Source organism: Tinamus guttatus, unplaced genomic scaffold (assembly GCF_059628265.1).
Source record: "Tinamus guttatus ecotype Peru unplaced genomic scaffold, ASM5962826v1 Tinamus_guttatus_pri_ptg000397l, whole genome shotgun sequence".
Classification (NCBI taxonomy): Eukaryota; Metazoa; Chordata; class Aves; order Tinamiformes; family Tinamidae; genus Tinamus; species Tinamus guttatus.
Genome location: NW_028288931.1, coordinates 479,107 through 491,779, shown reverse-complemented (window position 1 = coordinate 491,779; position 12,673 = coordinate 479,107). Strand labels below are relative to the sequence as shown.

General features: G+C 64.8%; 2 protein-coding genes across 2 annotated transcripts; one reads left to right on the top strand and one right to left on the bottom strand.

Moving 5' to 3' along the window:
• Positions 1–826: 826 nt before the first annotated feature.
• TRAPPC3 (trafficking protein particle complex subunit 3) lies at positions 827–4,414 on the bottom strand. Its single transcript, XM_088531051.1, has 5 exons — positions 4,352–4,414; positions 2,469–2,566; positions 2,194–2,293; positions 1,638–1,820; positions 827–1,151 (listed from the first exon to the last, which is right to left on the bottom strand). The coding sequence occupies exons 1-5, from the start codon at positions 4,391–4,393 to the stop codon at positions 1,032–1,034; spliced, it is 543 nt and encodes a 180-aa protein (XP_088387177.1). The 5' UTR covers positions 4,394–4,414; the 3' UTR covers positions 827–1,031.
• Positions 4,415–5,886: 1,472 nt separating this feature from the next.
• On the top strand, positions 5,887–9,060 carry LOC148593394 (uncharacterized). The gene is made up of 13 exons (XM_088530964.1): positions 5,887–6,224; positions 6,292–6,451; positions 6,559–6,729; positions 6,800–6,891; positions 6,963–7,120; positions 7,197–7,300; positions 7,374–7,592; positions 7,659–7,744; positions 7,838–7,974; positions 8,057–8,146; positions 8,219–8,427; positions 8,493–8,699; positions 8,767–9,060. The coding sequence occupies exons 1-13, from the start codon at positions 5,887–5,889 to the stop codon at positions 9,052–9,054; spliced, it is 2,259 nt and encodes a 752-aa protein (XP_088387090.1). The 3' UTR covers positions 9,055–9,060.
• Positions 9,061–12,673: the final 3,613 nt, after the last annotated feature.

Here is a 12,673-nt window from a genome sequence, read left to right as displayed (position 1 = left end):
CAGGCTCCCAGTTATCCCTGCGGATCCGTGCCTCCGTGCTGTGTAACGGGGACAGAGAATTAAACGTCTGACTGCAGTCTGAAAAGGGTGGCCAAAGAAAAGGACAATTTCTTGGGTTCTGAGGCACAACATTACTTTGTGCACTTAGTTACTCGACACTGCAGCAGGTATTGCAGACTGCTCTATCCTGCCAATTCAAATAACACGGAAAAGTCAGCCTAAACACGTATGTGAGACTGTATCCTGGCATCCCCTTTACATGGTGCAGAATTTAAGAAGAAAACAGACTCCATCTGCTGAAATGCATTTAACCCTCCATTTACAGTACTCAGTGCTTCTCCCACACAATTTACTGGCTCTCTGTTCCGAGAGGAGGCTGAAGAGACCAAAGCACAAACAACCTGGTGGAGAAGGGGCTGCTGAGTCCGCTCTGAGACCGCTCCTGGGCGAAGGGAAAGGGCCAAGGGCCCGGGCAGCAGAGACCTCCTGCTCTGGGAGAAGGAGCCAAGCGCTGAGGCAGCTCTGCTGAACACCCCTTGGGATCAGGTTTGCACTTCACTAGTAACTTCAGAATCAACTGCAGGAAGCCAGTTTGGTCTACAGAAATGACATGCGCCTATGGCAGAGTTCCTTTTAGCAACCTCTTTTTTTAAACAGCATTTAGCAAACGCAGTGGCACTCGTGTATCCCCAATTCTGGGGATCAAACTTGGATTCAGATTTGAACAGACTGAAACTTTTTAGAGTTTGAGCAGAACCAAATCTCACAATTAGAAACAGCATAGAAAGAGTCTCCAGGGGAGGACATGGAAAAACCATCACCTTAGGAAAAAGCTTCAGAATGAACCTGTGAAATAAACAGCAACCAAACAATTGTCTTCTATGGAAGATGGAGGTAAGAGGAGAAGACTATATGACATCTTAAACAGTCAGTGAGTCAGTCTGAATGCACAGGGGCACTATTTCCCTACGGATCTGTGATGAGAGCTAACGGCCAGCTGCTCCCCTGCGGCCCCAAGGCTGGGCTGCGATTCACTCTTCACCAGCTGGGAGGTTGTCTTCGATCCGCCTGATGAACTTCATCCTTATCTCTGTGACGCTGTCTCCTTTCAGTGTGTCCTGCACGAATTTTACATCCACGGCCATCTGAACCTAGGGTGCAAGAGGAAAGAGCTGTTATTCCATTGCAAGAGCAGCCTCCCTAGATGCCCTCTGCTCATGACCCCCGGGAGGACGTGCCGTGCGACGCAGAGCTCCGGGGAAGCCCTCACTCGCTCTCAAGATCACATCTCCCCCGTTCCGTGGGCACCTGCCTGCACAAGGTGCCTCCTGTGGCGTAGCTGGGACTCCCTTCAAGGACCCCAACTGACCCTCTTGCTCGGGGCTGTGTCCTGCTTGGGTATTGCCTTGAAAAGTTCAGCTAAACAAGGCTGGGAGCTGCAGCAAGGGAGGCACAGCAACAAAGCACCCTCCTGCTCGTTCCTTGCTTTGTATTTCACGTCCAAAACAAAGCCATCGGTCATGCAGACACACCAGATGCTGAACTATCTGCTGGTATCTTGGTTACTCATAAAGGTATCTTCACAGTCCAGATTTCTCTGGCCTCTCTGCTGCAGCACAAGCGGGTCGGTGCCTTACCATCTCCAGGGCTCCCCGCAGCACCCCGCACAGCAGGTTGGAATAGATGAGAGTCGAGTGGTTGTCAGGGAGCTCCACGAAGTCCACCAAGGGGTTACTTTCCAAAATCAGGGAGAATTCATCACCTCCCGGACTCCAGTTGGTGACGCTTGGAGTGATGCCCAAATACATTTTAAATGCTATCTGTTATGTGAAACAGAGTATCAACAGGAAAGTGACCCATGAAGCCACAATATTACTCTGATCTTTGTCAAAAAAAAATATACTAAAGGTTTTGAAAACACCGCTCCTTTCCCCCAATTTCCACCAGTCAGCAAAAGTCACAGACCTAATTCTCTCTCTCCTTTTTTGCTTCCCCAAAATCTCTTTTCCTCCCCCAAATACTCTTTTATCGAAGCAAAACCAGCTAATATGGAAGGTCCTCCTCAAGGAAAGATGTCCACAGGCATCTCTGGAATTAGAACTGTGGACACAGGAGGAACTCCCGATGAGGTTCAAACTGCCATTCCAACGTCACCAGCGCCACGAGCCCGGCAGAGCTGCCTTGGACAGTTACCTTTGCAATAACGTCTGCAGTTTCACGGAAATCGTGGCATCTCCCCACGTTGGACCGGGCCAGGAAGTCTTCTATTAGCCGGACGCCGATGTTGTAACCCCTGCCAACGCACCAGACAGCAATGAGCTACAGGAGAACGGCGCCGCGTCAGAAAGACACCCGACGTTTGTACAAAAAGATGACGGAGAAACGCAACAATTCCGGGAAATACCAACATTAACTAAAGCCCAGTCTGCAGGTTTCCAGAGCACCCGCAAGACGGCAGATCCACTCACATCTTGTCGAGCTGCTTGTTGACGTCCTCGTCGTTCTCGTAGTCCTTGCACAGCTGGGTGACCAGAGCTCCGTACGTCAGTGTGAAGAGCTCCGAGTTCTAGACAGAGGCAAAAGCAATTTAGTACAAGCCGAAAAAGAAGGCAGGAGCCTTCCGGGGTCTGCGGGCAGTGCTGCTTCAGCTGGGGAAGCGCGGAACAGAACCTGGTGCCTCGAAGGAACTTGCTGCTTCAAAAGCAGAGATGGTCACATTTTTGACAAGGCGACTTCAATCCCATTTGGAAAGAACCTCCTTCGATTAGGAACAAGCGAGTCCCTCTGTTCCCTCCCCACACACCCAGCGCTCCCCATTCCCGGGTGCGGAGCGCGGTCCCGGGAGGTCTCCGGTCACTTCACGTGTTCCATGGAGTAACACCCGGATGGCAACGACCTGCAGTCACCAGGGTCGTGGCTTCACTTCAACCAACGCCCGAGAGGTGGAAGGGCCTCTGGCTCAAACTGCTTCCTGCAGACTGCGCTTCCTACAACAAATGGAGCTTCGGATTTTCATAGCACCCGAAGAAAGCGTCTTCACGAGCAAATATGCCACTTTAACGCAGTGTTTTTTTTTACTTCTGCTTTCAGGTTTAGCAATTAGAAACATTACAGAAAGTCTAATCTCAGATTAAAAGCCTATCACCTACCATGAGATGCATAGATGCAGAAGGTGAAATGAATGGCAAATACCAATACTACAGAATGAAAGCAGCAGGCAGGCAGAAAGGAAGGGAAAAGAGACAACATCAGAGTTAAGTGACAGCACTAACCACACTTCATTCCGAACAAGCGTACACAAAGCCAAGGCAAACACCAGAAAGAAGCACTCCCAAACTGCAACATTCAACAAGTAGGAGTTATGTTTGTTAGAAGATGCAGGGAATTCCATCTTGTCACCATAATTCATGGGTCAACAGCGAGGTGCTACCAAGAGATTTCAGACACATGAAAAGAACCAGTCGGGCTCCTTGCTCAATTTTAGATCTGAAGAATTGACACGTGTTCTTTATGTTTAGCACTTCCAATTCTCCTTTCATCATGAAAAGACAAAGACTGTTTAAATTTAGATTACTCAGAAGGACAAGGTGGAAGTGTCCCGTGACTCAACTAGCAGAGGCAGACATTTGGCAGAGATTTTAACAGAGATGCAGCAAAAGTTATGCTATTTCTAAGGATTTAAGTACTTCTAGTAAAGATAGTGCTTGGCAGCTGGACAGAGTAGGGGTGGATGGACGGATAAGTCCAGCTGCTACCAGTGCAAGACGCTGTCGTTTCCTACACCAAGCCTGAGGGTTTCACCCGCTGTTAGAGCGTGCGAGAAGCCCCACGGTGATCGGTCACTGCCTGCAACTGCTGCTTGGGGACCCTTGGATTGTTATAACAAAGACAAGAGCGAAATTCATTTTTTGTAAATCAGATCTTCATTTTCAGCCTGCCTAATGGGATTAGAGCACGTGAAGCCTTTCGGTCAGTTATATTTTCTGCACTGCAGTTCGGTGCAGAGCCCCACGGCCGTACTGTCATGTGGCAGCCGCAGGAACGCCCGAAGCTGATCCCGTTGGCCCGGGAACGGCCGTGCCCGCCGGAGGAGGGCGGCTCGGGCTGCTGCCCCCGGCACTGCCGCGTCCCGGTGCTGCTGGAGGCACCTGCGCGTGCAGATCGCCACGGAGGAGGGGAGAACGTTACTGCGCCCCGGGGCTGAGGGCTGCCCTCGGCCCCGCGCGCGCTCCGCGGCAGGGCCCGAGCCGCCTCCCCGCCGCCGATGGGGCCCCGCGGCCTGGCACGGCGCGGGCACGGCACCCCCGGGGCGGCGCGGGGACCCCGCCGGGCCCGCGGGCGCCGCCGTTACCATTTTCTTGCTCTCGGTGCTGCGGCCGGCCTGGCGCGACATCCTCCCGGCCCGCTGCGTCCCCGCCCCGCCGCGGCCCAGCCCCGCCGCGGCGCCGAGGGCCTCGCGCGGGGTGTCACGGGATTTGTAGTCCGCGCGCCGCGCGCACGGCCGGCGCCACCCGCCGCCGAACTACGCGTCCCACAAGGCAGCGCGCGCCCTCCCCGGAGGGCGGGGGAGCGGGCTGACAGCTGTCCCACGTGACTGCGAGCGCCTACATTACCCGGCATGCAGGGGGCGTGGCCGCCTACATTACCCGGCGGGCTGCGCGGCAGGGCGGGGTTGCCGCGCGTGGGGATCGGTTCGGTTTGGTCCTATTAGACCCGGTCCGGTCCTATTAGGTCTCGCCCGGTTCGGTCCGGTCCGGTCCGCTGCGGTCCCGGCCGTGGCGCGCGGCGCTGCCCTGCGCGGTGGCGCAGCGCTGGGGCCTGGCTCGGTGCGGCGGCGCGGGGCGCCTCCCCGGTTCGCGCTTTATTTTTGTTGTAGTTTTTCCCTGTTCCGATTTCAGGTTTCCCGCGGCGGAGCGGGGCCCGCAGGAAGGGAGACCGCCAGGGGTCCTGCTGGGAGCAGGGGGAACCCGCGAGCCCCGGCCGCGGGCGGCACCAGCAGCTCCCGGTGCCTTGGTGATGTTAACCGGCCCCCGGGGATGTTAACTTTTGCCAAGTGAATTGTTCCCGCTGAAGAGAAATGGCTAGAGAAAGGGCCTGCTCATTAAAGGAAACGCTGAATCCCCGGGTGTCCCCCCAGGCAGCTTGTGCGCCCCTTCCTGCGGTGCCAGCGCGGTACACCGTGAGCAATCACAGAATCCCGGGATGGTTGAGGGTGGAAGGGACCTCTAGGGATCATCCAGTCCAACCCCCTGCTCCAGCGGGGACACCCGGAGCACGGGGCACAGGGTGGCATCCGGGGGGGTTGGAAGATCTCCAGAGAAGGAGCCTCCGCAGCCTCTGTGGATGCGGGACCTGCTCCCCCGAGGGCCCAGCGCGGGAGGGCCCTGCGCGCACCCCGGCCCTGCTCAGCCTCGCAGGTGGCACCGTGTCCGCAGCCTGGAGGGGCCCCTGGGGTCCCTGTGGATGTGGGAGCCCCCCGCTCGGGCTCCGTTCCTGGTGCAGATCCTGCCAGTGGCATCCTGAGAGCTTCGTGCGTCACCCTGGCTCACCCGGAGCGTCTCAAGCCACCGGCATCGCCAGTGACCAGCGGTTCCTCTGCCCCTTTCTGGGTGGGGAATTTTTGTGGAGCTCTGGAGCCCTAGGGCGCTGCGGTGCCCGGCACCATCCTGTGCTTCGGCAGCACCATGCGCCTGCAAGTGCCCCCGACCAGGGCCATGGGGCCGGCATGGGGACAGCAGCGCCCTTGGGAGGCCTGGCTTCCCTTCCCGGCCCGGGCTCGCGTTTCCCGGTGCTGTCGGGCCGGGTGCTGCTCTCCACGCGGAGCTTTCCAAGGGGCCGGAGGGAGCGCGGGCTCCTCCCCGGCGCGGCACCTCCTCCGCGCTCGGCATGGCGGCGCCGCGCTGGGCCGCGCTGCTGCTGGGCGCCGCGCTGGGCTGCTGGGCGCCGCGCTGCGCCGCCGGCCCTGGCACCTTCCCCTTCCCCTTCCTGGACCCCGCGCTGCCCTGGCAGCGCCGCCTCGACGACCTCGTGGGCCGCCTGAGCCCCGGCGAGATGGTGCTGCAGGTGGCGCGGGGGGGAGCCCTGCGCAACGGCCCCGCGCCCCCCATCCCGCGCCTCGGCATCGGGCCCTACAACTGGAACACGGAGTGTCTGCGCGGCGACGCCGAGGCGCCCGGCTGGGCCACCGCCTTCCCGCAGGCGCTGGGGCTGGCGGCCGCCTTCAGGTAGGAGCCCCGCGCGGGCCCAGCACACGGGGCGCGCGGCCGCGCTCCAACGCGGCTCTCCCCGCAGCCAGGAGCTCGTCTACCGCGTGGCCAACGCCACGGCCACCGAAGTGCGGGCCAAGCACAACAACTTCACCGCCGCGGGCCGCTACGGGGACCACACGGGGCTCAGCTGCTTCAGCCCGGTGCTCAACATCATGCGGCACCCGCTGTGGGGCCGGAACCAGGTGCTGCGGGCCGGGTCCAGGCCCCGTGGGGGGCTGCGTGGGGCAGGAGCGAGGGCTGGGGACAGGGGTGTCCCTGCGGGGCGCCCACCAGCCCGTGCGCCCGCCAGGAGACGTACGGCGAGGACCCGTTCCTGACGGCGGAGCTGGCCACCAGCTTCGTGCAGGGGCTGCAGGGCCGGCACCCGCGCTACGTGGCGGCCAGCGCCGGCTGCAAGCACTTCAGCGTGCACGGCGGCCCCGAGGACATCCCCGTCTCCAGGCTCAGCTTCGACGCCAAGGTGGGCACGGGCGCGGGCGCGGGGGCGGCGGGGGGCTCGCCGCGGCGCTGACCCGCTCTGCCCGGCGCAGGTGCTGGAGCGGGACCTGCGCACCACCTTCCTGCCGCAGTTCGAGGCCTGCGCGCGCGCCGGCTCCTTCAGCTTCATGTGCAGCTACAACAGGTACCGCACGGCAGGGCCGGCCGCGCGCCGGTGCCGGCCGCGCTCCGGTGCCGACCGCGCTCCCGCGGCAGCATCAACGGCGTCCCCGCCTGCGCCAACAAGAAGCTGCTGACGGATGTGCTGCGGGGCGAGTGGGGCTTCGAGGGCTACGTGGTGAGCGACGAGGGCGCCGTGGAGCTCATCATGCTGGGCCACCACTACACGGACAGCTTTCTGGAGACGGCCGTGGGTGAGCGCGGGGGCCCGCGGCGGGACGGGGGCCCCAGCGCCACGCGTGACGGCGCCGCCGTCCCCCTCCCTCGCAGCCGCGGTGAACGCAGGCTGCAACCTGGAGCTCTCCTACGGGATCCAGGACAACGTCTTCATGCGCATCGGGCAGGCGCTGGCCGCGGGCAGCATCACGCTGGAGGTGAGGCGGGACGGGGCCGCGCGGCGCCCGCGGTGCCCTGCGCCCGAGCTCCCGCTGCCGCCGCCGCCCGCAGACGCTGCGCGCCCGCGTGCGGCCCCTCTTCTACACGCGCCTGCGCCTGGGTGAGTTCGACCCCCCGGCCATGAACCCCTACAGCGCCCTGGGCCTGGGCGACGTGCAGAGCCCGGCGCACCGAGCCCTGGCGCGGGAGGCCGCCGTCAAGAGCTTCGTGCTGCTGAAGAACGAGCGGGACACGCTGCCGCTGCGGGACCTGCGCGCCCGGCGTGTCGCGGTGAGTGCCGGGAATGGGGCCCGCGCGCAGGCGGCCCCCCGCGCTCAGCCCCTCTCCGCTCCGCAGGTTGTGGGCCCCTTTGCTGACAACCCCCGCGTGCTGTTTGGGGACTACGCGCCCGTCCCGGAGCCCCAGTACATCTATACGCCCCGGTACGCCAGAGCGGGGCTCCGGGCCAGGCGCCCGCGGCCCGGCTGTGCCCGCGGGTGCCAAGCCTGAGCCCACGCGGCCTCTCCCTGGCGCAGGAGGGGCCTGGAGATGCTGGCAGCCAACGTGAGCTTCGCGGCGGGCTGCAGGGAGCCGCCGTGCCGCGACTACGCGCCCGCGGAGGTGGAGGCCGCGGCGCGCGGCGCCGACGTGGTGCTCGTGTGCCTGGGCACCGGTGCGTGGGGGCCGGGGGCAGAGCCGGCAGCGCTGCCCTGTCCTCCCGCGGGTAACGCGCCGCTCCCGGACTCTGCCCGCAGGGATCGACCTGGAGACGGAGGGCAAGGACCGGGCGGACCTGTCCCTGCCCGGCCAGCAGCTGCAGCTGCTGCAGGACGCCGTGCGCGCGGGTAGGGGCTCGGCGCGGCGCCGCGGGCGCCGGTGACGGCAGCCGGCGTCGGTGCCAACCTGTGTGCCCGCAGCCGCCGGGCGCCCCGTGGTGCTGCTGCTGTTCAACGCGGGGCCGCTGGACGTGAGCTGGGCGCAGGAGCACGACGGCGTGGGCGCCATCCTGGCCTGCTTCTTCCCGGCGCAGGCGGCCGGCCTCGCCATCGCCGACGTGCTGCTGGGCCGCGCCGGCGCCAACCCGGCCGGGCGCCTCCCGGCCACGTGGCCAGCCAGCATGGAGCAGGTGAGCGCGCGCAGTGCCGGCCCGCGGTGCCGCCGGGCTGGGTGCCACGCCGCCGCTGCCCGCAGGTGCCGCCCATGGAGAACTACACCATGGCGGGGCGGACGTACCGCTACTACGGGCCCGCGGCGCCGCTCTACCCCTTCGGCTACGGCCTCTCCTACACCACCTTCACGTACCGCGAGCTGGTGCTGAGCCCCACGGCGCTGCCCCCCTGCGCCAACCTCTCCGTGTCCGTGGTGGTGGAGAACACGGGGCGGCGGGACGGCGAGGAGGTGAGCGCCGCGGCGCCGCGGGGCCGGCGCGCTCCCGGCGCCCGGCTCAGCCCGTCCCTGCCCGCAGGTGGTGCAGCTCTACCTGCGCTGGGAGCAGCCCTCCGTGCCCGTGCCGCGCTGGCAGCTCGTGGCGTTCCGCCGCGTGGCGCTGCCGGCCGGCCGGGCGGCCAAGCTGCCCTTCGAGGTGACGGCGGCGCAGCGCGCGGTCTGGGGGCCGCCCTGGCGCCTGGAGCCCGGCGCCTTCACGCTCTTCGCGGGCGGGCAGCAGCCGGGGCAGGAGCGGCGCGCGAGCTCGCCGGTGCTCAGCGCGCGCTTCGGCGTCGCGGGCGCCGCGCGGCCCCTCAGCAGCTGCTAGGGCGGCCGCAATAAAGTCTGTGCTCGGCGGCTGGTGCTCAGGGTCCTGCGGGCGCCGCAGCGGGACGGCAGAGCGCGGGGACGGCGGGGGACACGCAGTGGCGGTCAGGCGCGCTGGGGTCCCGGTGCCAAGCTCCACGCCGGGCCATACGGCCCCGCGCAGCCTCCTGCAGGGTCTATGGAGACCCGGGCGAGCCCTACAGGCCCTGCGAGGCCCCCGGCTGGCCCAGTATGGGCCTGGGGCAGGGTCTATGGGCCCCACGTGGCCCCTGCGTGCCCCGCAGTGACCAGGGCGGGTGCTATGGGTCCCAAGCATCCCTCTGTGGGCTCCATACGGGCCTGGGCGAACCATATGGGCCATGTGCGGCCCTCTGCAGGTGCCGTACAGGCCCAGGTGAGCCCTACAGGCCCCCTGTGATGTACTGCAGGCCCCATATGGGCCTGGGCAGCCTCTATAGACCCCGCGTGGACCTCCACAGCCTCCATATGGGCGCCGCTGGGACCTGTGGGGCCTGCGCGCACCTTTGAGAGCTCCATAGGGGCTGGGTGGGCTCTTTGGGACCCGTGAGGCTTCTGAGAGGCTCCCTAGTGGTCCAGGCGGACTCTACAGGCCCTGTGTGGCCCTCCTCAGGCCCCGCACCTGCACAGTCAGGATCTACGGACCCTCTGTGTGCCCCGTACCGGCCCAGGTGTGCCCTACAGCCTCCAAGTGGCCTCCTGTGGCCACTGTACAGGCCCAGGCGAGCCCTGCGGGTTCTGCACGACCAGCTGCGGTCCCAGAACGGGCTCTACAGACACCGCACAAACCTCCGCAGGCTCCGAACTGGCTAAGCCGGGCCTTACGGGTCCTGCAGGGCCCTTTGCGGCCTCCACACCAGCCTTGGCGGCCTCTACAGCTCCTGTGCGGGCCTCTGTGTGTCCTGTACCGGCCCGGTCAGGCCTTGCAGGCCGTGCACGGACCTCCGCAGGCTCCGTACAGATCCAGACGGGCCCTACAGGACCCGCGTGGCCCCCTTTGGGCCCTGGATGAGTCCAGGTCAGGTCTACAGCCCCGTGTGGGCCTCCGAACACACTGGACGTGCCTGTGTGGGCTCTACAGCCCCCATGGCCTTCTGCGGGCTCCATACAAGCCTGGGTGGGCTCTGCAGGCTCCATGTGACTCTCCACAGACCCTCTATAAGCCTGGGGTGCCCTACGGGCCCCATGCGTCCATGTGTGACCTCCGTACGGGCCCAGGTGAGCCCCAAACGCCCTGCTATGGGCCTGGGCGGGCTCTACAGACCCTGCACAGACCTCCGGAGGCTCCGTGCTGGCCAGGGCGGGCCCTACGAGTTCCCTGTGGCCCTTTGTGGCATTTGAACGTGCCTGGGAGGGCCCTACAGAGCCTGTGCAGCCCACCGAGGGCTGTGTACTGGCCCACATGGGCTCTACGGGCCCCTCATAGACCCCCACGGGCTCTGTACAGCCTGAAAGCTCCTTACGGACCCTGTGCAGCCCTTCATGGCCTACGTACGGGCCGGGAGCGCCCCACGGGTCCTTCATGACCGCCTGCAGGCCCCTTAAGGGCCTGGGTGGGCTCTATAGACTCCACGTGGACTTCTGTGGGCTTCACACTGGCCAGGTCAGGTCCTATGGACCCTGTGCAGCCCTTCATGGCCTCCATACAGGCCTGCACGGGCCCTACATCCCCTCTGCGGGTTCCATACGGGCCCAGACCAGCCCTATGGGCCCTGTACAACCCGCTGCGGGCAATGTACCGGCCCTGGACAGCTCCACCGCCCCCACGCAGAGCTCGGTGGCCTCTGTACAGGGCTGGGTGAGCCCTAGGGACCCTGCTGAGACCTCCACGAGCTCCACATGGACCCAGGTGGCCTTCACAGGGCCCGCGAGGCTTCTGGAGGACTCTGTACAGGCCCAGGGGAGCCCTACAGGCCCTGTGAGGCCCTCCTAGGGCTGCGCACTGGCCCACACGGGCTCTATGGGGCCCTTGTGGATTTCCACGGGCCCAACGCGCCCCATATGGCCCTTTGCAGCCTCTGTACAGGCCTGTGAGGGCCCTATGGACCCTTCACGGACCTCCACAGCTTCCCTAGGGGCCCGCATGGGTGCTATGGGCTCCGCACAGCCCCCCCCGCCCCGGCCGTGGGCTCCAAACGGGTCTGCGCGGGCCCTGCTGGACCAGCACCAGCCTCCTCGTGTCCCATACAGGCCCTTTGGGCCCTACGGTCATCGCATAGACCTCTGAGTTCCCTGTACAAGCTCAGGTGAGCTCTACGGTTCCCGGGCAGGCCTCTGCGTGCCCCGTAGCGGCCCAGGTGTGCCCTACAGGCTCCAAGGGGCCTCCTGTGGCCACTGTACAGGCCCAGGCGAGACCCGCGGGTCCTGCACGACCCACTGTGAGCCCAGAACGGGCTCTACAGACACCGCACAAACCCCCGCAGGCTCCGTACTGGCTGGGCCGGGCCTTACGGGTCCTGCAGGGCCCTTCGCGTCCTCCACAGCAGCCTTGGCGGACTCTACAGGTCCTGTGCGGGCCTCTGTGTGTCCTGCACCGGCCCGGGCAGGCCTTACGGGCTGTGCACGGAGCTCCACAGGCTCCATACAGATCCAGACGGGCCCTACAGGACCCACGTGGCCCTCTTTGGGCCCTGGATGAGCCCGGGTCAGGTCTACAGCCCCGTGTGGGCCTCCGAACACACTGGACGTGCCTGTGCGGGCTCTACAGGCCCCATGGCCTTCTGCGGGCTCCATACAAGCCTGCGTGGGCTCTGAGGGCCCCGCGTGACCCTCCACAGACCCTGTATAAGCCTGGGGTGCCCTACGGGCCCCATGCGTCCATGTGTGGCCTCCGTACGGGCCCAGGTGAGCCCCAAACGCCCCACTATGGGCCTGGGCGGGCTCTACAGACCCTGCACAGACCTCGGCAGGCTCCGTGCTAGCCAGGGTGGGCCCTACGAGTTCCCTGTGGCCCCATATGGGCCTGGGTGGGCTCTATAGACTCCACGTGGACTTCTGTGGGCTTCACACTGGCCAGGCCAGGTCCTATGGACACTGTGCAGCCCTTCATGGCCTCCATACAGGCCTGCACGGGCTCTACATCCCCTCTGCGGGTTCCATACGAGCCCAGACCAGCCCTGTGGGCCCCACACAACCCACTGCGGGCACCGTACTGGCCCTGGACAGCTCCACCGCCCCCACGCAGAGCTCGGTGGCCTCTGTACAGGGCTGGGTGAGACCTAGGGAACCTGCCGAGACCTCCACGAGCTCCACATGGACCCGGGTGGCCTTCACAGGGCCCGCGAGACTTCTGGAGGACTCTGTACGGGCCCAGGGGAGCCCTACAGGCCCCGTGAGGCCCTCCTAGGGCTGCACACTGGCCCACACAGGCTCTATGGGGCCCTTGTGGATTTCCACAGGCCCTACGAGCCCCATGTGGCCCTTTGCAGCCTCTGTACAGGCCTGTGAGGGCCCTATGGACCCTTCACGGACCTCCACGGCCTCCCTAGGGGCCCGCGTGGGCGCTATGGGCTCCCCACGGCCCCCTGCGGGCACCAAACGGGTCTGCGTGGGCCCTGCGGGACCGACACCAGCCTCCTCGTGTCCCATACAGGCCAGAGCGG

Bases quoted from the DNA above. Each gene is read 5' to 3' on its own strand.
- LOC148593394 (XM_088530964.1), top strand. From the start codon at position 5,887: ATGGCGGCGCCGCGCTGGGCCGCGCTGCTGCTGGGCGCCGCGCTGGGC. The intron at 7,301-7,373 runs GTGAGGCGGGAC...CGCCGCCCGCAG, and splicing joins CGGGCAGCATCACGCTGGAG to ACGCTGCGCGCCCGCGTGCG. The intron at 8,147-8,218 runs GTAGGGGCTCGG...GTGTGCCCGCAG, and splicing joins GCAGGACGCCGTGCGCGCGG to CCGCCGGGCGCCCCGTGGTG.
- TRAPPC3 (XM_088531051.1), bottom strand. From the start codon at position 4,393: ATGTCGCGCCAGGCCGGCCGCAGCACCGAGAGCAAGAAAATG. The intron at 2,294-2,468 runs GTGAGTGGATCT...GTGCGTTGGCAG, and splicing joins AACAAGCAGCTCGACAAGAT to GGGTTACAACATCGGCGTCC. The intron at 1,152-1,637 runs GTAAGGCACCGA...CTTGCACCCTAG, and splicing joins TGCGGGGAGCCCTGGAGATG to GTTCAGATGGCCGTGGATGT.